General features: G+C 43.3%; 1 protein-coding gene across 3 annotated transcripts in view; it reads left to right on the top strand.

Moving 5' to 3' along the window:
- SLC35F2 (solute carrier family 35 member F2) overlaps positions 1-23833 on the top strand; it is a 68983-nt gene that overhangs the window by 4044 nt on the left and 41106 nt on the right. Inside the window, exon 1 of one of the 3 annotated variants that reach the window (XM_054662660.2) lies at positions 13940-14095. The exons of the other annotated variants lie outside the window; for them this stretch is intronic. Coding sequence (XP_054518635.1) covers positions 14016-14095 — 80 coding nt within the window. The 5' untranslated portion in view covers positions 13940-14015. Of the gene's footprint in view, positions 1-13939; positions 14096-23833 lie in introns of those variants that run through there. 3 annotated transcript variants of the gene reach the window in all.

The raw sequence follows: 23833 nt of genomic DNA, 5'->3' as shown, positions 1-23833 counted from the left end.
TCTTTTGTTAATTAAAGTTTCCATTCCTACCTCTGGCAGCCATCCAAGCACTTGGATTTTGGATTGCAGTTTCTCTTTATCTGACCCAGCAATCAGAAAAGAGTGGTTTACCAGATATCCAGTACTCCTAATACTCAATATTTTAAGCTTTGTTGTCAAAACTCATGTCCCAAGTTTGAGTAGCTTTGTGAATCCCCACCTGTGGCCAGGGAACCAAGGGTGGGAGAGTGTAGAAAGAGGTTGGTGAATGGATATGATGTGTTATCACCATATGGGCAAGATACAGAGAGAGATTTATAACCACATAGCTCATTTCTACTCCTTTTACCAAAAAGGGGCAAGAAGAGGCTTTTTGGGCAACTGGGTACTAAATACAGGGAGAAGATTGGGGCATAGAGCTTGTTATGTTTTCATTATGAGGAGGATATGTTCTAAGTGACCCCAGCTCTTAACTTACCTGCCCCCATAGGGTACAGACAACTTTTCTCTATGATTAGGAATATCAGATCACTCATTCAATAAAAGTTTATTGAACACTTACCATGTGCCAGACATTCATGATAATGAGAACCATATATTCCTTAGTGGAGTGTGTAATTTTGGCTTTTGTGATTTATTGCTGTCTACTCAAGTGAAAAATATTGTGATAGAAGACCATAGACTTCCAGGAGTATCTGAGAATACTTCTTATTTAATTGTTTTTTATTATTATTATCATCATTTTTTGAGACAGGCTCTCACTCTGTTGGCCAGGCTGGAGTGCAGTGGCTGATCATGGCTTACTGCAGCCTCGACCTCCGTGGCTCAAGTGATCCTCCCACCTCAGCCTCCTGAGTAGCTGGGACTATGGCATGCACTGCCACACACTACTAGTTTTTTTTTTTTTTTTCCGTAGAGACAGGGTTTCACCATGTTGCCCAGGCTGGTCTCAAACTCTTTGGCTCCAGTGATCCACCTGCCTTGGCTTTCCAAAATGTTGGGATTACAAGAGTGGCCCACTGCACCTGGTATTATTATTTAATTGTATACTGTCAGACAGTTTACATTCTGACACATAGATCCTAATTTATTCATATGTATGTTTTTAATTTTTAATTTTAGTTTTTGTAGGGACAAAATCTTACTTTGTCACTCAGGCTGATCTTGAACTCCTGGGCTCAAGCAATCCTCCCATCTTGGCCTCCTAAAATTTGGGATCACAGGCATGAGTTACTGCACCAGGCCTATTCATATATTTTAAAAACGCGTATTCCTTGTAACAACCATCAACTTTATATCTCTAGCAAAAACCTTTAATTATTATTTTATATATTTATCTTTTTCCCATCAAATAGATAAATAAGCTTTTCAAGGGCATGAGTTTTATCATGTTCCTTTTGTAGCAGAGTGCTGGACATGGTTTATTCATTGATTCTTTCATTCACCAAGCCTTGGACATCTGTAATGTTCTAGGCTTCAGACTTGTCTCTTTGGCCATAACAAATAGGACTAAGTTCCTGCTCTAGTGAAAGCTCATCATCAAATTATGATAAAAAGTTATGATAAGTGCCATAAAGATAAGTGCAAGGTTCAGCAATGGCACAAAAAAGGGCAGAGACCAAGTCTACCAGGGTGAGATAGGGTTAGGGAGCTTGAGAGGGAAGGTGATCGTGATTATGAAGCCTGAATGAGTTTTCCAGGTGGCCTAGGTGAGGAAGGGTAGTCTAGGCTTGAAAGTGCCAGAAAGTGTTTTGCTTAAGGAACTTCAAGTAGCTTGGTGTGAAGGGGGCATGGGCTGGAGGAGGGAAGGATAATAGGTGGTCAGTCTACACCCACATTACTTTGTTTTTTTGAGATGGAGCCCTAGGCTGGAGTGCAGTGTCATGATCTCCTGAGTTCAAGTGAGTCTCCTGTCTCAGCCTCCTGAGTAGCTGGGATTATAAGCATGGGCCACCACGCCTGGCTAATTTTTTTTTTTTTTTTTTGAGATGGAGTCTTGCTCTGTTGCCCAGGCTGGAGTGCAGTGGTGCAATCTCAGCTCACTGTAGCCTCCACCTCCTGGGTTCAAGTGATTCTCCTGCCTCAGCCTCCCTAGTAGTAGCTGGGATTACAGGCGCATGCCACCATGCCTGGCTAATTTTTGTATTTTTTGTAGAGACAGGGTTTTGCCATGTTGGCTAGGCTGGTCTTGAACTCCTGACCTCAGGTGACCTGCTCATCTCGGCCCCCTCCAAAGTGCTGGGATTACAGGCATGAGCCACTGCACCCAGCCAGTTTAATTTTGTTTTTTTTTTTTTTTTTTTTTGAGGTGGAGTCTCGCACTGTTGATCCAGCTGGAATGCGGTAGCGCAATCTCAGCTCACTGCAACCTCTGCCTCCCAGGTTCAAGTGATTCTCCTGCCTCAGCCTCCCGAGTAGCTGGGATTACAGGCGCCTGTCACCACACCCAGCTAATTTTTTGTATTTTTAGTAGAGACGGGGTTTCACCATGTTGGCCAGGCTGATCTCAAACTCCTGACCTCATGATTCGCCTGCCTCGGCCTCCCAAAGTGTTGGGATTACAGGCATGAGCCACTGTGCCTAGCCAATATTGTGTTTTTAGCAGAGATGAGGTTTCACCATGTTGGCTGAGCTGGTCTTGAACTCCTGGCCTCAAGTGATCCACCTCCCTTGGCCTCCCAAAGTGCTGGGATTACAGGCCTGAGCCACCACGCCTGGCCAACACCCACACTCCTTGTTATTGTCTAGCAACAGGTCTGGGATACACCTGTGCTTTCTCCTTTCATTTTGGTTTCCGCCTTCCACAGGGTAAAGTCCTAGACATTTTTGAAGGAGTCATTTAGTTGTGCTTAACTGTGCAGACTTTATCCAATCAACAGACATCTATTGAGCTCTCACTGTGTATGCAGCATAAATCCCAAGCTGGTATGTATCCCTGCTGAAGGGTATTGTTTTATAGTGTTATTTAAACAAAGATGTAAAGTTAGGGATCTTTTGTGGCTTGTGCAGTTCCCTGGGGAATTGGGGAACTCTGGATTCTACTAGTCTCCATAAATTCTTCTCCCTTCCCCCTTTTTACTATGAAATTATTTAGTATCTGCCCATTCTACTAGACTCCAGGAGTCAGGAATCATATCTAGTTATGGCCATTGTATATTCTGATTGTTACATTACTGACCTTGCAATAGATTCACAAAAAATATGGGATGCATGGCTGAGAATGAATCCTTAATACCAATAGGCATTGTATAAAGGATTACATCCCTTTTTTTAGAAAAAATTTCCACCCTGCATTATATGTTTGTGACCCAGTCATGTTGTTTTTTTCATCTAGTGTGTTTCTCAACCTCAGCCTTTTTTTTTTTTTAAATTTATTTTTATTTTTATTTTTTTGAGACGGAGTTTCTCTCTTGTCATCCAGGCTGGAGTGGAATGGCGCGATCTCCAGTCACTGCAACCTCCATCTCTTGGGTTCAAGCCATTCTCTAGCTTCAGCCTCCCAAGTAGCTGGGATTATAGGCGCCTGCCACCATGCCTGGCTAATTTTTGTATTTTTAGTAAAGACAGGGTTTCTTTCTTTCTTTTTTTTTTTTTTTGAGACAGCATCTCACTCTGTTGCCCCGGCTAGAGTACAGTGGTGCGATCTCAGCTCACTGCAACCTCCGCCTCCCGGGTTCAAGAGATTCTCTTGCTTCAGCCTCCTGAGTAGCTGGGACTACAGGCACGCGCCACCACTCCCCGGCTAATTTTTGTATTTATAGTAGAGATGGGGTTTCACCATATTGGCCAGGCTGGTCTCGAACTCCTGACCTTGTGATCTGCCCCCCTTAGCCTCCCAAAGTGCTGGGATTACAGGCGTGAGCCACCGCACCCAGCTAAAGACAGGGTTTCACCATGTTGGCCAGGCTAGTCGCGAATTCCCAACCTCAGGTGATCCACCCATCTCAACCTTCCAAAGTGCTGGGATTACAGGCGTGAGACACTGTGCCCAATCAACCTCAGCCTTCTTGACATTTTGAGTTGACTAATTCTTTTTTTTTTTTGGAGACGGAGTCTCATTCCAGGCTGGAGTGCAGTGGCATGATCTCGGGTCACTGCAGCCTCCCCTTCTTGGTTCAAACGAATCTCTTGCCTCAGCCTCCCGAGTAGCTGGGATTACAGGCACCTGCCACCACGTTCGGCTAATTTTTGTATCTTTAGTAGAGATGGGATTTCACCATGTTGGCCAGGCTGGTCTCAAACTCCTGGCCTCAAGTGATCCACCTGCCTCAGCCTCCCAATGTGCTGGGCTTATAGAAGTGAGCCACTGTGCCCGGCCTTGAGTTGACTATTTGTTGGGGCTGTTCTGTAAGATGTAGATCCCTGGCCCCACCCAATAAATGCCAGTATAGCACCCTCACCCCCACTCCCAGTTGTGATATTCAAAAGTGTCTCCAGACATTGCCAAATGTCTTCTTGGGGACAAAAATCATCCCTAATTGAGAACCACTGATCTAGTCTATTGTTTTTACCTGCTACAGAGTATTCTGTGGTTCCATGGTCCATCCACCAGTGTTAGACAACCAGACAGCTTCCAACTCCCAGCCTCCACAAACATCACTGTGATGACCACTCTCATACATGTCCCCTATGTGCTGAAGAAAGAGATGATAGCCAGGCTTGGGTCTGAGTCCCTCTAGGTGGAGGGGAGGGGATGTACCCCAGGATGGAGCAATCTTGGGCGCTACAGAATCACCGTTGATTTCTGTTGTTCAGTGACTGTCCATTAAGCTATTCCTATCAGCTGCTCTGAAAGAAGGAGGAGGAAGTCTCTCTAGGTTACAGCCCATTAGCCCAAGGAGCTTGGAGAGGGTAGGTGAGGAATGATTGCTGGCTGGACAGCCTGAACCTGTTTTATTAATTTCTCAACACTGGAGGGAGTTGTTAAAGGGGCAGACGTGTACTGTAGGGAGAGGTAAGACTGGAATTGAAAAGCTTTTCTCCAGCATGCCCTCCACTGGGCCTCTGGTTCCTCTTTCTGCCCCAGGCTGTAGTCTCCTTCTTCCCCTAGACCAGTTCTAGACAACCTTTGGGTTATTCCTTCTTTTGTTTGCTTCTTTCTTCTGGTTGACTTGAAGGAAGTCAGTGCTTATTCCCTGTCTTGACAGCGCTTCCAGAATAGTCGTAGAGTCCACCACCCGCTTCAATCCCTGTTGTCTTTTTTTTTTTTTCCCCAAAACGGAGTCTTGCTCTGTCGCCCAGGCTGGGGTCCAGTGGCACAATCTCGGCTCGCTGCAACTTTTGCCTCCCAGGTTCAAGTGATTCTCCTGCCTCAGCCTCCTGAGTAGCTGGAATTACAGGTGCCTGCCACCATGCCTGGCTAGTTTTTGCATTTTTAGTAGAGACGGGGTTTCACCATGTTGGCCAGGCTGGTCTCAAACTCCTGATCTCAGGTGATCTGCCCACCTCGGCCTCCCAGAGTGCTGGGATTACAGACGTGAGCCACCGCACCTGGCCTCAATCCCTATTGTGACTAATTCAGTTCAAGCCTTTATCATCTCTCACTTAGACTCTTGTAATAGCTTCCATCCATGCCTCCATCTATCCCCGACCCCAATCATCTCGCTACACAGAAGTCAGAGTGATGCCTAATAAAACGAAAGAGTATTAATGGCTGTCATCAAATGAGAATTCGCTGTGTATCAGGTACCCTACTTATCTTTCATCAATCCTCATGACAATCCTACAAAAATAGGTTTTTTATTCTGTTTTGACAGACAGAGCAGGTAAGTAACTTACCCAGGACACTTGGCTGGTGAGAGGCAGAGCTGAGATAGTTTCATTTGATTCTAAAATCCAGAGCTGCTTTACTCTTTCAAAAATCTCATGTGATATGACTAGTTTACTCAAAAAAATTAAAGAAAGAAATCTCACTGCATTATGCTCAGGTTGAAAATCTTTTAGGATTCTTCCCATCACCTACCCCAGTGGTTTGCAAACCGGAGGAGCTCTTGGGGTTCCCTGGAGGTTCCTTAGGGTTCACCATGGGAAACAAGTAGGGGATAGGAGCTGGTGGGCTTCTGGGCTGGCCTCTGGCACCCACCAGGGTGTGCTGCTATTGATTGTTTTATAGTTGGGCTTTTATGCCAGATAATACTGTACAATAATACTGTACACTGGATAACTTCGAAGCTAAAGACACTTATTTCTCACAGTCTGGAGGCTGGGAGGTCTGAGACCAAGGTGCCCGCAGGTTTGGTGTCCCTTGGTTCATAGTCAGCTGTTTTCTTTCTGTGTCCTCACATGGTAAAAAGGGTTTGGGAGCTCCCTGGAGTCCCTTTTGTAAGGACACTAATCCCATTTACGTAGACTCCGCCTTCATGACCTTATCATCTCCCAGAGGCCCCACCTCCAAATAGTATCACATTAGGGATTAAATTTCAACATATGAATTTTGAGGAGACAAATATTAAGTCTATACCAATGCTGTTTGAAGAAAGGGCTCTGCAGCTAAAACAAATCTGAAAGCCACTGTTTATTGGTTAGAGCTCAAACTGCTGCCCCTCCTCCTCTCCTCACCCTTCTCTCCTCTATCTTCTTCCTCTTTACCTGAACATAATAATTCTTTTTTTAAGTTTTCTTTTTTATTGTGGTAAAATATGCATCCATTTTTATGTGTATCATTCAGGGGGATTAAGTACATTTGTAATACTGTGCAATCATCACCATATCTGTTTCCAGAACTTGTTTATTATCCCAAACTCTGCACATTTCAAATAATAACTCTGCATTCCCCCTCCCCAGCCCCTGGCCACTACAGTTCTACTTTCTGTCTCTATGAATTTGACTTCTCTAGATACTTCATATAAATGGAATCATTTGGCACTTGTCATTTTGTGAGAGTTCAGTCTTCTCAACATGAGGTAGGAGGCTTTCCATCACTGGCCCACTTCCCTCTCCAGGCTCACCTCCCAGAATGTCCCTCTCTCACTTGGCACTTGGTTCAGAGACACTGACCTGCTGGTGATTCCCTTGTGCACACCATACCTGCGCCTTTGCACCTGTAGTTCCCTCCTGGGATTGCTTTCGCTGTTAGCACCAACTTAGGAAATCTTCTTCCCTGTTTCCTCTGTCCCTCCTGACACACATCTTCAGTTGGGTGCCCCTCTGTGTACCTGTTCCTACCTCATCATTGCACTTCTCATATTGTAATGTTAAGTATAATTATCACTTGCCTGGGAGAGTGCCTTTTTAAGGACAGAGATGATAATTCATCTTTAAAGTTCCTGCAGTACTTTATGCCTGGCACAGATCTGAAATGGTAGCAATTCCTCCCATGAGATGTATGAGTTAAGACTGAAATAAAAATTAGGCTATTTCTGAATAGCTTTCAGAGATTATTTCTGAAGGTAGTCACATTTGTGGAAGAAGTGAATTGCCTCCCCAGGAAATTGCTTGTGTAGGCAAATTTTGGTACCTTTATGAAAAAGCTGTAGTAGACTGCGTGAGGTTGCTCATGGGTGTGATCCCAGCACTTTGGAACACCAAGACAGGAAACTTTCTGGAGCTCAGGAGTTCAAGACCAGCCTGGGCAACAAAGCGAGACTCCTTTCTGTACAAAAAAATAAAAAATAGAATATTAGCCAAGTGCAGTGGTGTAGGCCTATAATCCTAGCTACTTGGAAGGCTGAAGCAGGAGGATCACTTGAGATTGTGAGTCCAGTATTTCAAAGGCACTCCACTGCACTCTAGCCTGGGCGACAGGGTAAGTCCCTATCTGTAAAAGAAAAGCTATGAAAACCTATGTCATTATTTACTGAAGATCATCAGAGAGAACAAATCATTTCACACAGGTTAATTTTCCAGATAATTTAAAACTCATTCTTTTAAGCATTAAAATTCACTTTTTTTTTTTTTTTTTTTGAGACAGAGTCTCGCTCTGACACTCAGGCTGGAGTGCAGTGGCGTGATCTTGGCTCACTGCAGCCTCCGCCTCCCAGGTTCAAGCGATTCTCCTGCCTCAGCCTCCTGAGTAGCTGGGATTACAGGCGCCCGCCACCATGCCAGCTAAGTTTTGTATTTTTGTAGAGAGAGTGTTTGACCGTGTTGGCCAGGCTGGCCTTGAACTCCTGACCTCAAGTGATCCACCCACCTTGGCCTCCCAAAGTGCTGGGATTACATGCTTGAGCCACTGCTCCCAGCCTAAAATTCACTTTTAAATCCAGTTTAATGACACTATTTATGTAATGGATTGTTAACTTCTGCTAATTCATTTATTTATAATTTTGGCAGCAATTCTTTGAGGATTAATTGGTTTGTACTGAACAACTGTCTTAGGGTAGGCCAAGCCATTTAGTTACTTATTGGGTCCATTTGCAACTAATCCTGGAGATTTTGCCAAGAAAAAAAAAAATTACTTAAAAATTTTCATGGCATATTTAAGACATATATGAGACTACTCTTTTGATAAACAGTACATTTATCGTGGTATCATGTTTTCTTCATGATTCAGGATCATCATCATTAACTTTTTTCTGCTGAGAGGCAACAATACGTTCATGGGCATTGATATGAATTATTTGTCTGATTTTTTTCAGCCTTTTTTCTCCCAGGTTGTCACATGTGATTTTTTTTTTCTGTTACCAATCATATCTCTGGAACCCTGTGTTCTTTCTAAATTATGATTTCTACTGTATTAACACTGTAGAAACCAGATAACTCAGTTTCTTAGAATTGCTTGTAGTCAAAGTATAAATAGACCCCAAATAAAGATTTGAATGGTTTTCATTTTTATAAATTATAAAAGCTTTGAATCCAGAGATTTTGAGCTGTTTATTTTGGATAATGACAGGAGCCTATGTTATTTATTTATTTATTTAAGACAGAATCTCAGTCTGTCGCCCAGGCTGGAGTGCAACGGCGCGATCTTGGCGCACTGCAACCTCCGCCTCCTGGGTTCAAGCAATTCTCCTGGCTCAGCCTCCTGAGTAGCGTGGATTACAGGTGCACACCACCACGCCCAGCTAATTTTTGTATTTTTAGTAGAGATGGGGTTTTACCATGTTGGCCAGGCTGGTCTTGAACTCCTGACCTCAAGTGATCCGCCTGTCTCAGCCTCCCAAAGTGCTGGGATTACAGGCATGAGCCACCGTGCCCAGCCAGAGCCTATGTTATTGAAAGCCATCCAACAAGTGATGTGTCACAAAAACTTGGTTATTTATGTTAATGATACACAGAGAGATTCCATGAAAAACCACAGGTAAATCCAAAACTTCTTTCTAGTCATTTCTTTTTCCTTTCTTGTTTTTTGGAGATGGGGTCTCACTTTGTCACCCAGGCTGGCGTGCAGTGGCACAAACATGGTTCCCTGCAGCCTCGACTTCCTAGGCTCAAGCAATCCTCCAGCCTCAGCCTCCTGAGTAGCTGGGTTTTGCCATGTTGCCCAGGCTGGTCTTGAACTCCTGGGCTCAGATGGTCTGCCCGCCTTGGCCTCCCAAAGTGCTGGGATTACAAGTGTGAACCTTCTAGTCATTTCTTAAAAATGTAAGGGTACTTAAGGAAAAAACAGATTCTGTTTCTTCAGTCTAATACAGCCTTACTAAGGAGGATGGTGTTGTGCTGGGTGGGTGCAGTAGATCTTCCCAGAGAATTGTGGGGATATTCCTACTCCAGAAGTGTTTAGGATATACTTGGGGGAAGAGCATTTCCTAAGCTTTTCACTGTGATATGAAGCAAGAAATGAAAATAATAATAACATTTGTTGAGTAAGGCTTACTTTGTGCACTGAGCAACCACACTATTCTGGGATCTCAGGGTGAATTAACTCATGTAATTCTTTTTTTTTTTTTTTTCTTGAGATGGAGTCTCGCTCTGTTGCCCAGGCTGGAGTGCCGTGATGTGATCTCGGCTCACTGCAACCTCTGCCTCCCGGGTTCACGCCATTCTCCTGCCTTAGCCTCCCGAGTAGCTGGGACTACAGGTGCCCGCCACCATGCCTGGCTAATTTTTTTTGTATTTTTAGTAGAGATGAGGTTTCACCATGTTAGCTAGGATGGTCTCGATCTCCTGACCTTGTGATCCGCCCGCTTTGGCCTCCAAAAGTGCTGGGATTACAGGTGTGAGCCACCGCGCCCGGCCTGTGTAATTCTTACAATAACTTTATTTATTTATTTATTTATTTATTTATTTATTGGAGAAGGAGTCTGGCTCTGTCACCCAGGCTGGAGTGCAGTGGCGCGATCTCAGTTCACTGCAACTTCCGCCTCCTGGGTTCAAGCGATTCTTCTGCTTCCGCCTCCTGAGTAGCTGGGATTACAGGTGCATGCCACCAGGCCTGGCTAATTTTTGTATTTTTAGTAGAGAGGAGATTTCACCATGTTGGCCAGGCTGATCTCAAACTCCTGACCTTAGGTGATCCGTCTGCCTCGGCCTCCCAAAGTGCTGGGATTATAGGCGGGAGCCACCGTGCCTGGCCCTTATAATAACTTTCTGCGGCAGGTATTATAATACTATTATTGCTAGTGCCATTTCACAGATGTGAAAGTTGGAGCACGGAGAGGTGAGGTAATTTTGCCTAACAGTATTATTCACACAGTAGTGAGGAATGCAACCAGGCTTCCCCCTCAGGCAGTCTGGCCCCCAGAGCCTGTGCTCTTACTCACTGTACCTTTCTGTCTTTTGCGATAGGGCAACAAACAAAAAACAGACCTTGGGCAGTCTATCCCTAGGCTTGTTCTGGATTATTTGTATCTCTAGGGATGGCAAAGAGTATATAAAGTCAGATAAATAGAATGCATCTTCTGGGAGCATTATTTATTTGTTTAGACCCTAGTTGCATGGAAATGGATTAATCATAATCACTGGCCTATGACACACTCTCATTGTGGGCTCATGAATGGCTTAATTTATATATATATATATATATATATATATATATATTTTTTTTTTTTTTTTTTTTTTTTTTTAAGATACAGAGTCTCACTTTGTCACCCAGGCTAGAGTGCCATGGTGTGATCATAGTTCACTGCAGCCTTGAACTCAAGTGATCCTCCTGCCTTGGCCTCCAGAGTAGCTAGGACTACAGGGGTGCATCACTAGACCTAATTTTAAAAAAATTTTTGTAGAAATGGGGTCTTGCTATTTTGCCCAGGCTGATCTGGAACACCTGGCTCAAATGATCCTCCCACCTTGGCCTCCCAAAGTGCTGGGATTATAGGCGTGAGCCACTCTGCTCAGCCTCAATTAAATTTTTTTTTTTTTTTTTGAGACAGAGTTTCGCTCTTGTTGCCCAGGCTGGAGTGCAATGGTGCGATCTTGGCTCACTGTAATCTCCACCTCTTGGGTTCAAGCAATTCTCCTGCCTCCGTCTCCCGAGTAGCTGGGATTAGCCCGGCTAATTTTGTAGTTTTAGTAGAGATGGGGTTTCTCCATGTTGGTCAGTCTGGTCTTGAACTCCCGACCTCAGGTGATCTGCCCACTTCGGCCTCCCAAAGTGCTGGGATTACAGGCATCAGCCACTGTGCCTGGCCAGCCTCAATTGCTTTTTTAATATAGTAAGTTCCCGTAAACGCATCACCAGTCCTAAAGCTAGAATTTACATGTACCTAGACCAAAGATAGTCACAATCTGGAATTTTCCTTTCACTCTTCCTTTGCTCTCATTTTAATATTGCTTTGTACCTCTGTATTTCTAAAAAGTATGCTTTTATTATCATGTTTGACTTTATAAAAAGGATATCATGCTCTATAATCTGGTGAGACTTATATTCCCTTATATCACGTTGTTAAAATTAATTCATATTGTTGCAGATGCTGATGCTGTATACAAACGCTCACTTTGACTCTTTGTAATATTCTTTCCTGTGAATATACCACACTTTATTCATTCATGCTGTTGATGGGCATTTGGGTTTTTTCCGGGTTTTTTGCTATTGTATACAGACTTCTAGAAACAGTCTTATGCAGATCTCCTATTGATCATGTGTAAAGGGCTTCTTTCATTCACAGACATGCACATATACATATATCTAGGAGCGGAATTGCTGGTTTATAGGGCAGGTGATTGTTAGACTTCATAAAATAATGCCAAACTGTTTTCCAAAGCAGTCGTACCAATTTCCACTCCTAAATTAGCCAGTTATGGCGGTACACACCTGTAGTCCCAGCTACTGGGCCGGCTAAGGTGGGAGGATCGCTTGAGCCCAAGAGGTGGAGGTTGCAGTGAGCTGAGATTGCGCCACTGCATTCCAGCCTGGGTGACAGAGTGAGGCGGTATTAAAAAATTTTATTTTTAATTAGAGGGGTGTGGTGGCACATTTCCTGTAATCCCAGCTACTTGGGAGGCTGAGGCATGAGAACTGCTTGAACCCAGGAGGCGGAGGTTGCAGTGAGTTGACATCATGCTGCTGCACTTCAGCCTGGCAACAGAGTGAGACTCTGGCTCAAAAAATAAAAAAATTAAAAAATTTTTTTCCACTTCCACCAGCTGTATATGAGAAATCCTGTAAAACAATTTCCAGTCAAGCTTTAATTTTTTTTTTTTTTTTTTTGAGACGGAGTCTCACTCTGTCGCCCAGGCTGGAGTGTAGTGGCGCAATCTTGCCTCACTGCCTCCCAGTTTCAAGTGATTCTCGTGCCTCAGCCTCCTGAGTAGCTGGGGTTACCGACACACCACCATGCCCAGCTAATTTTTGTATTTTTATTTTTATTTTTTATTTTTCTTTATTTTTCTTTTTTTTTTGAGACGAAGTCTTGTTCTTTCACCCAGGCTGGAGTGCAGTGGCACGATCTCAGCTCACTGCAACCTCCGCCTCCTGGGTTCATGCAATTCTCCTGCCTCAGCCTCCTGAGTAGCTGGGATTACAGGTGCACACCACCACGCCCGGCTAATCTTTTGTGTATTTTTAGTAGAAACGGGGTTTCTACTAAACCAGTTGGCCAGACTGGTTTCGAACTCCTGACCTCGTGATCCGCTCGCCTTGGCCTTAGTTTTTGTATTTTTAGTAGAGACAGGGTTTTGCCATGTTGGCTAGGCTGGTTTTGAACTTCTGGCCTCAACTGATCCACCTGCCTCATCCTTCCAAAATGCTGGGATTACAAGTGTGAGCCACTGCGCCCGGCCAGGCTTTAAAATTTTTGATGGTCAAATGAATGTAAAATAACATCTTAATTTACATATGCCTGATCCCTAATGAAGTTGGGTCTCTGTCTATGTTTATTGGCTTTAGTGTACTTTTTTTTTTTTTTTGAGTTGGAGTCTCTTTCGTCTAGGCTGGAGTGCAGTGGCACAGTCTCAGCTCACTGTGGCCTCCGCCTCCTGGATTCAAGCAATTCTCCTGCCTCAGCCTCCTGAGGAGTTGGGATTACAGGTCTGCACCACCACACTTGGCTAATTTTTGTATTTTTAGTAGAGACAGGGTTTCACCATGTTGGTCAGGCTGGTCTTGAACCCCTGACCTCAGGTGATCCACCCGCCTTGGCCTCCCAAAGTGCTGGGATTACAGGCATGAGCCGCCACACCTGGCCGGCCTTAGTGTACTTCTGTGAAGTGCTGCTGTTCTGTGAAATACCCACCTTTTCCATATTATTTTCCTGTTAAACAGATTGCTCTATACACATTGCAACTTAACGGATTTAAAGATCCCACCTGAGACTGACAAAATTTTGGGCTTGCATCAGGTTCCCCGATAATCCTCGTTCTTGTGTGGTAGTGGAAGTTGAAAAGTTTTTGAGCCTATTCAGAGTTGTCTGGATTAAATTAGGAGAAGTTGAAGCTAGTTTAAGGGAGGCATATGACAGTTTTTCTGGTTTGGGGCCTGTAGGGTGTTGAAAGACTAGAAAGGATGACATGACTCATAGGAAATCTCCCCGCCGCCTCTGCTTCCCTCACTGGGCCAGGTCTCCACGAGCTTTCTAGATTAGTCACAGACTCCTGTTTTCTTCAGGTGCCTGATTGGTGTGTGACGAGTGTAGTAGGTCAGTTGTTAGAGGTACTGGTGGTGTCCAGCTCACCACTGGCATAGGAAAGAAAAAAAAGAGGATTTATTACTTTACAGAATCATGGAGGGTTACGCTGCCAAACCACAGAGAGACCAGAGAAGCAGCAGGAGCCAGGAGTCCAAACCACAGCAGGATTCTGTGTAAGCCTTTGTGCATTGCGTTTGCTGTTGGCTTCATTCTTCCAGCTGCATGCCAGTTGATTATCTTCATCTGAGGATTGCATTGGACAATTTAGATCACACAAAACACAAAATGAACAAACCCCTCAAGTGTTGAAAGCGATTTTTGTTTTGATAATCCGCAATGAGGGAAATCTAGCTTTTACAATAGTTAAAGAGAATCGTCCTTCAGAACCTTCTGTTCTGCCTCAATGGGCAGGCAGTGTTAAGAATTGAACATTTTATGTGGCTTCTTGGCTGCCTGTTGAGAACAGGGTTTGTTTGTGCTCAGTCCCTGTGCCAGACTGGGATGGGCAGAGGGAGGGTTGTATGCCTGTCTCAGGGATGTACTCTCTTGCAATCCAGACTTGTAAAATGGCAGCACGTTTATTACCAACGCTAATCCTATGCTTCCTGATCCTACCTGCCTCCCACCCCAGCACCCACCTTTTCAGCCCCCCTGGAGCTCCTCTGTGTCTTTTGGAGTGTGTCCATGTTTGTGCACCTCTTAGAATTTTTCTCACAGAAGAGTTGTGGGGAGGGAGGATCCTGGAGGCAGAGGCCACATACTCCATATATTGCCCACAGTTGAATGCTGCCCTCTTTATTTTGCCCCCTTCCCCCTAATCTAGGCAATAGACTTAAGTTCCTCTGACCCATATCCAAAGAGAATAGCTGATTTGAAAATGTGTTTCAGGTTGGGCATGGTGGCTTACACCTGTAATCCCAGCACTTTAGGAGGCCAAGGCAGGGGGATCACCTGAGGTGGGGAGTTTGAGACCAGCCTGACTAACATGCAGAAACCCCATATCTACTAAAAATACAAAATTAGCCAGGCATGGTGGCGCATGCCTGTAATCCCAGCTACTTAGGAGGCTGAGGCAGGAGAATCGCTTGAACGCAGGAGGCAGAGGTTGCGATGAGCCGAGATCGCACCATTGCAATCCATCCTGGGCTACAAGAGCGAAACTCCGTCTCAAAAAGAAAATGTGTTTCACACTTTCTCCTTTCAGCCAATGAAAGCCAGATGACAAAGAGAAGGATATCATACATGGATTTTATATTTTCCCTTATTTTTATCAGAACACCCCTTATTAAAATAATTGTAGAACATATAACCATATGGGTTTGGCTAATCAGTACCCTTTGTTAGAGAGGCAGGGTAATATGTTTTCTTGTTTTTCTTTTTTTGAAACGGTGTCTTGCCCCATTGTTCAGGCTGGAGTGCAGTGGTGTGATCTCTGCTCACTGTAACCTCTGCCTCCCGGGTTCAAGTGATCCTCCCACCTCAGCCTCTTGAGTAGCTGGGATTACAAGCATGTGCCATGACGCCCAGCTAATTTTCATGTTTTTAGTAGAGACGGGGTTTCACCATGTTGGCCAGGCTGGTCTTGAACTCCTGACCTCAAGTGATCCCCACATCTTGGCCTCCCAAAGTGCTGGGAATACAGGAGTGAGTCACTGCGTCCAGCCAGAGCCAGGGTAATTTGTACCAATTGATCTCCCTGTATGGTATCATAATTGTCAATATTACATATGGTATATTTTATTGTTATCAGGGAAGTAGTATATGGAACGGGAAAAATGTAGACTTACTAATTTTCTGATCTTGGAAAAGTTACTTCTGAACAGCTGAAACTGTTACAACTATTTTTCAACAGTATAATGGTACTAATAATCTCTATCTCACAAGAGTTTTTGTGATATTTAAGAGAAACTTATCGGCCGGGTGTGGTGGCTCACGCCTGTAATCCCAGCACTTTGGGAGGCCGAGATGGGCAGATCACCTGAGGTCAGGAGTTCGAGACCAGCTTGGGCAATATGGCGAAACCTCATCTCTACTAAAAATATGAAAATAAGCCAGGCATGGAGGTGCACGCCTGTAGTCCCAGCTACTTGGGAGGCTGAGGCAGGAGAATCGCTTGAACCCAGGAGGCAGAGGTTGCAGTGAGATGAGATAGCGCCACTGCACTCCAGCCTGGGGGACAGAGCAAGACTGTCTCAAAAAAAAAAAAAAAAAAAAAAAAAAGAGGGCCGGGCACAGTGGCTCACGCCTGTAATCCCAGCACTTTGGGAGGCCGAGATGGGCAGATCACCTGAGGTCAGGAGTTCAAGACCAGCCTGGCCAACATGGTGAAACCCCATCTCTACGAAAAATACAAAAATTAGCTGGGCGTGGTGGCGGGCGCCTGTAATCCCAGCTACTCGGGAGGCTGAGTCAGGAGAATCGCTTGAACCCAGGAGGTGGAGGTTGCAGTGAGCCGAGAGTACGCCATTGTACTCCAGCCTGGGTGACAAAAGCAAAACTCCATCTCAAAAGAAAAGAAATGAAAAGAAACATCATATATAAGTACTTAGTATGGCACCCACACACATTTATTTTTATTAAGCCACTTCACTTTTGTTGAGGTAAGAAAGGTTTTATGAATCCCTAATAAATGCAAGTAGTGTACTTGCAGTCTAACAGTGGTTATGAGCTCAGCCTCTGGAGCCACACTGCTTGGGTTGGTCTCCAGGTTCTGCCATTTGCTAGTTGTGTGATATTGGGCAAGTTACTTAACATCTCTGTGCCTCCATTTCTGTTATCTGTAAATAGCAGTAATAATGGTACCCATCTCAGGATTGTTGGGAGGATTAAATCAATTAGCGCTTGGTATATAGTATACACTCAATAAGTGTTAGATGTCATAATTATTATTACCATTACTATTACTAGATATTGTGAGACTATGTGTGTATAAGGTGGGGGTGGGTGGGTGGCAAAAAATCCATAACACGATGTCTGCATTTAGAATCTAGTAAAGCAAGTGGAACATATAAAACTCTACAGGCAGAATATAGAAAATGGAAAAAGAGGATTGCAACCAAAATGTCATAGGAATTTAGAGGTCATCATTCTGGTAGTGGGTGCCTTTCTTACTATCTTTATTCCCACAATTAATTTACTTTTTTATTTTTATTTTTATTTTGAGACAAACTCTCACTCTGTCGCCCAGGCTGGAGTGCAGTGGTGCCATCCCAGCTCACTGCTACCTCTGCCTCCCAGGTTCAACTGATTCTCCTGCGTCAGCCTCCCGAGTAGCTGGGATTACAGGTCTGTGCAACCACGCCCAGCTAATTTTTTGTATTTTTTTTTAGTAGAGACAGGGCTTCTCCATGTTGGCCAGGCTGGTTTCGAACTCCTGACCTCAAGTGATCCACCTGCCTCGGCCTCCCAAAGTGCTGGGATTACAGGCATGAGCTGCTGCTCCTGGCCTTATTTCAATTTTTTAGCATGGCAGGATGTAAAGAACACAGGCTTTGGAATCATATTTGGATTTTAATCTAGTGCTGCTATTTATTTGGCACATAAACTTGGTTAAAAGACTTAAATGCTGCCAAAATGATACATATATAGTGTTGTATGAACATGCAGTATGTTAATATACGTAAGAGCTCATCAGCGGCTAGCACTTCCCTGTCTTTTATTATGTAGGGGATGGGACAGTACTAATGTGTCCCCTGTGTTCTTCACTAAGTCACATGGGACATAATGCATAAGAATAAATTACTGGATTTATACTTTCAATTTTTGTTGGTTTCCATGGAACTAGTTCAGCAGTTTCTGGCTTGATGGCATGGTTTTATTTTCTCCCTGGCAAACGATGAAAGTGTTTTAATCCAAGGTAGCTCCCGATCAGCTTTGCTTGCAGTTTTTTAATAGACTCTTTATTTGATGTGATTATTTTGTTACTAAGGAAATTCACTGAGATGAATGTAAATAGTTATAACATTATGATTCAAGTGTTGTTTTAAAGTATCACATGCATTGTTGACTTTGTATATTCATTTTCTATTGCTATCATAACAAATTACCACCAATTTAGTGGTTTAAAACAACACCAATTTAATATCTTACTGTTCTGTAGGTCAGAAGGCCAACACTGATCTTCCCGGGCTAAAAATCAAAGTGTTGCAGGTGTTGCATTCTTTTCTGGAGGTTTTAGGGGAGAATCAATTCCTTGCCTTTTCCACCTTCTGGAAGCCGCCTGCCTTCCTTGGCTTGTGACTTCAAAGCTAGCAACGTTGCATCTCTCTGAGCCTTCTGTAGTTATAGCTCCTTCTGACTACAGCTGGGAAATGTTTTTGCTTTTAAAGTCTCATGTGATTAGATTGGGGCTACCTGGTTAATCCACATCTACAGAAGTCCCTTTTGTCTTGTAAGGTAACCTATTCACAGGTTCAGGGGTGAGGGAGAGAGTGTGGACACTTTTGGAGGACCGGTATTCTTCCACCTACATTTAGTGGTAGAACCCAGAAATGATGCCCCCCACCAGAAAAAAAAAAAGCTTTAGAGCACAAAGAAATAAGAACACCTAGATGTTGGTGAAAATGTAAGCAATAGTTCTACAGCTTTCTAGAGCTCATGAACAGCAGGGCAACAAAAAAGAAAAAGAAAAAATGTAAGTGATAATTCATAAAATGTCAAGGAAACCTTTACTCAACTTTCACCCACAACCTTTTACACATACTCAGTGTTTGAAATAATAAACCAATAATTGCTACTGACTGTTTAAATTATACCACAGATTAGAAAAATACTGATTCCTTTGGATGAGCTGCATGTTCAGGCTCCATTCATGCTGGAGAATTTACAATGCTGTCCGCTTTGCTGGGATGACAATTCCTATAGCCCTTCTCTTGACCCAGACAACTTGTCTTTATTCTTCAAGTCAAGACCTTATGAATAAGGCTTTCCATGAATCCCAGATTTGGTTAGATCTCATCCTACCTTGTACATCTCTTTGTTCACCCTCACCACATTTGGAATTGTTGCTTTACTATTCTTCTTCACTGCTGTATTGTGAATTCCATGAGGACAGGGGCTCCGTCTCTCTGCTCCCATAGCTTGACACAGTGTTAGGATCTAAAAAAACATGCTGAATTGAATTGGGTACCATTAAGGAGATGGTAATAAGAGTCATTGTGTTTGGGAGGCCGAGGCAGGCAGATCGCTTGAGTCCAGGAGTTCCAGACCAGTGTGGGGAACATGGTGAAACCCTGTCTCTACTAAAAATAAAAAAATTAGCTGGGCATGGTGGTGTACACCTGTAGTCCCAGTTACTTGGGGGCTGAGGTGGGAAAATCACTTGAGCCCAGGAGGCTGCAGTGAACCCTGATTATGCCACTGAGCTCCAGTTTGGGCGACAGAGACCTGACCCTGTCTCAAAAAAAGGAAAAAAAAAAAAGTCACTGTGGGCTATTGAAGCTGCCTTCCAGGTTCGGACTATTTCCACTAAGCAGGGAAGGAAAATTCGCACGCATTCCAGTCTCTAGGTAAAAATCTTGAAGTGGTGTGCTACTGCAAAGTCCTCTCTTGAAAAAAGACACAGGTATAACCTCTGATTTGATTGTTTTGAGATAGATGACCTCCCGCAGACAAGGCTGCAGTTTACCAGGTGTGCTGTGTTCAGCCCGTGGGTGTAGTTACCTTCAAATACCTTAAGTGGCTGTTTGCTCTTGCTCCACGCTTTTCTGTTTTTGCATGTGAGTGTGCGTGTTAATGATTTAAGACATTGATTGTTGGCCTCTTTAACTAGCACCTGTTTGATTTTCTGCGTAACTCTCTCTCATTTTCTACAGGACTTGATATTGGTAGCTTTTATCTTATTGGCTATGGGATGATATTATGATGGTTTACAGTTGTCAGGTATTACAGGAGTTGTATATTTTGTATATTTCAGTAGTGTGGACAATATGATTGAAGTGTGTTAGGATATTTTTGCATACAGAATTCCAAATTAAATGTATAATAATTATAATTCCATAATAACTGAATCTGTAGTCATGCAATATGTTATGTATTATAAAATGTATGGAAAAATATACTTAGATCTGAGTATATATGAGTATATATGATCAGATAAAGTTTGGGCATTTATAGAGAGAAATCGCATTAGCCTGTATTTTTACAGCTGTGGAAATCTAGCCTGTGTTTTTGTAGCTTCATTCATTTTATCTTTCTTTGAGATGGAGTTTCACTCTTGTCACCCAGGGTGGAGTGCAATAGCGCGATCTTGGCTCACTGCAACCTCCGCCTCCTGGGTTCAAGTGATTCTCCTGCTTCAGCCTCCCAAGTAGCTGGGTTTACAGACATGCGCCACCACACCCGGCTAATTTTGTATTTTTAGTAGAGATGGGGTTTCACCATGTTGGCCAGGCTGTTCCCGAACTCCTGACCTCAAGTGATCCACCCACCTTAGCCTCCCAAAGTGCTGGGATTACAGGGGTGAGCCACCGCGCCCAGCCGCTTCATTCATTTTCGTCAACATTTGGATGCATCCTCTATTTGGAATTTATTTTGTAATGCCTAACCTTGTTTTTACTCTAACTCGCTACTTTAAATTTTCCCTGTTTGTCTCTTTAATCACCTAGCCTTGCTTCTCCTGTAAATAAGACTCTCTCTAGCTGGGAAAGCCGGACAAACTCCCATTGACCCCTTAATTTACAAGACACTAAGGGCTCCTTACCCAATCCCCTTCCGCAAGGAGTTAACCTGTGTAAGTAGATCCTCAGCATTTCAAAGGAGCCCAATTAACTGATAAGGTACTGAAACAAACAATGTATGAAGTTCCCAGGATTTTACTCAAAGAGATAACAACATAAAGCCTTGAGTCTGTGTCCGGCATAGCATCTATATCTAACTCTAATGAAAGATTTAGAGCCCCACACCTGGTTCCGTCGCTTTTTTGTAACCATTTGTCTTTTAAATTGTTTATCTCTCTGTAACCATTTGTTTCTTTGATTCTTGCATGTTTTTACTTCTGTAGAATTATTGCATTTAACTTCCCCTCCCCTTCCTAAACCAAGGTATAAAAGTTAATCAAGCCCCTTCCTTGGGGCCGAGAGAGTTTTGAGCGTTAGCCATCTCTTTGGCTGCTGGCTTAAATAAAAGACTCTTAATTCGTCTCAGAGTGTGGCGTTTTCTCTAACTCGCCTGGGTATAACAATTTTAACAAGAGTCATGTAGGAGGGAACATGGTTAGCAAAAGCACTCTACTTAGTGCCAGTAGGTTTGTATTTTGCTCCTGATTCTGATACTTTTGAACAGCATCAGTTAGGCAACCCATTTCACCTCTCTCCTTTTTTTTTTTTTTTTTTTTTTTTTTTTTTTTTTTTGAGACAGAGTCTCACTCTGATGCCCAGGCTGCAATGCAGTGGTGTGATCTTGGTTCACGGCAACATCTGCCTCCCAGGTTCAAGCTATTCTCCTGCCTCAGCCTCCCAAGTAGCTGGGATTACAGGCATGTGCGACCACGCCTGGCTAATTTTGTATTTTTAGTAGAGACAGGGTTTCACCATGTTGGCCAGGATGGTCTTGATCTCTTGACCTCGTGATCTGCCCACCTCAGCCTCCCAGAGTGCTGGGATTACAGTCGTGAGGCATCGCATCCAGCCATTTCACCTCTCTTAGCTTCAGTTTCTTCATCTGCAACCACACAGCATTGGCAAATGGATCAAAAATAAAATAAGATAGGGTATAGAAGAGTTTTTGTAAACTGTGAGGCACTATAAAAAACATAGACAAGGTATTCTGATGGGGTCCATTAGCATGAATGTAATAAATAAATAAATAATACTTGATGATGATGGATGCCCCACTGGCAAGTCCAGGGAGCTTTAAGTCAGCGGTTTGGAAATCTCAAATTGTCAACAGAGGATCACAGACCAGAAGAGGTTGGGAGAGAAACAAAAGATGGAATGTGAGCTGCAAATCCAAATTAGCCACAAGGATTAAACATGAGGAGTTGAGGGGAAGCCTTCCAATGTTATATTTTCTTCTAGTCCCTGTACTTTCCTGACAGAATGTAGATTTTGTTTGTTTTTGAGACAGGGTCTCACTCTGTCACCCAGGCTGGAGTGCAGTGGCATGATCATGGCTCACTGCAGCCTTGAACTCCCTGGGGTCAGGTGATCCTTTCACCTCAGCCTCCTAAATAGCTGGGACTATAGGTGCATGCCATCATGCCCGGCTAATTTTTGCATTTTTTTCTGTAGAGAAGGCATTTGATCATGTTGCCCAGGCTTGTCTCGCACACTTGGGCTTCAGCGGTCTGCCCACCTTGGCCTCTCAAAGTGCTGGGATTACAGGCGTGAGCCACCACACTTGGCTGTAAATAGATTTCTCATTGTTTGAAAACTAGTATGTACAGAATAAAAAGAAAATAACAAAAAATTTCCACAATCCCACCCAAATTATCTGGTTCTTTTAAGGTTTAGTCAATCAGGCAATTTGATCCATCAATCAATTCATCAAGTCATTGACTTCTAAACCCTCCCACTACTATCTTTTGGCTCCAGGCCTTTTCTTGTTCTCGTAGATTCAGAATAGAATGAACCAGTTTCGGGAACTAACAACATTGGGAATGCTCAGAGGTAGAAGCTGTCTTGATTGGAAATATCCTGAGTTACAACTAAAGTGACTGGATATAACCTAGTGGGTTACTTGCTGGATCTAGACCCATACTAAACTTGCTCTGCTCCAAACTTCTGTTGTATTGTTATAGAATACTGCAAAATTAGCTCACCCACCCCATCCTTTAGTCTAAGAAATGCAGTATAACATTTGGTGAAGATCAGCAGAAAAAAAAAATATTTTGCCAATTTCAGAAATGTCCTGCTCCATAAGAAATTATAACTGGTGTTATAATTTATAGGGTAATTTTTGGAAAAGCTTGCTTTATTGCTTCATTAAATAGTGAGACTGTGGTTTTGGCAAAACCTTATGAACATATTTCTAGAGTTGTAGATAAGAAGGCTGACACCTGAACCTCTTGATTCCTGTTCTTTGCCAGAATTTTCCAGTTCTCTTTGTCTGGAACATCATGATCAGTTCATTTGGTAGTGACCAGTCTCTGGAGAAAGTAGCTCTTGCTGTTCAAACTTACACTTATACTTGAAAAGAAAGGTGGTAGTTTTTAATGAGAATTGTCACTGCTAACTTTGACAGATGGTCACAAGACAACCACCTCAAAAGAAAAACCTACCTGGGAAATATAGGATTAATGTTGCTTGGTGTATCTAGAACAAGGGCAAAGAAATTACATGTCTCCCCACTTCACGAAGATAATTTTGTACCTGCCTTGCAACCAGATAAGATTGTCTTGTTGGTTGGGTGTGGTGGTGCACGTCTATAATCCCAGTGCTTTGGGAGGTCTAGGCATGAGGATCACCTGAGGCCAGGAGTTTGAGACCAGCCTGGGCAACATAGTGAGTGAGGCCTTGTCTGTACCAAAATTTTAAAAATTAGCTGGGTGTAGTGGCATGTGCCTGTAGTCCCAGCTATGTGGTAGGCTGAGATGGGAGCAGATACTATCACCCTGTCCCATTCCAATGAGTTTTGCAACTTATTTTACATTTTTATTTTTAAGTTGAATGCTTCCTGATAGTCACATTTGGGTTGACATATTTCCAAGTTAAACTGTAGATTGATTTCTTCTTGTAATCCATTTGTTCCTACTTGTTCCAGTTGAACTAACAGAGGTTTCAGAAAGGTCGGCTTTCTCCGGTGGCATTTTTTACCTTTGCAGCAATTGTGCCAGCCCATATTGATTCATATCCTGGATAAACAAAGATGAATATGACACTGTTTCTGTCTTTTAGGAGCTTGTGACCTACCTGGGTAGCCATATACATAGTAAGTAGAATACAGTGTGAGACATTTTATATTAGATCAGCAAT

This window comes from Pan troglodytes, chromosome 9 (genome assembly GCF_028858775.2).
Source record: "Pan troglodytes isolate AG18354 chromosome 9, NHGRI_mPanTro3-v2.0_pri, whole genome shotgun sequence".
In the NCBI taxonomy this organism is placed as follows: domain Eukaryota; kingdom Metazoa; phylum Chordata; class Mammalia; order Primates; family Hominidae; genus Pan; species Pan troglodytes.
Note: the sequence above shows the minus strand (reverse complement) of the source record. Positions and strands in the feature narration are given on the sequence as shown.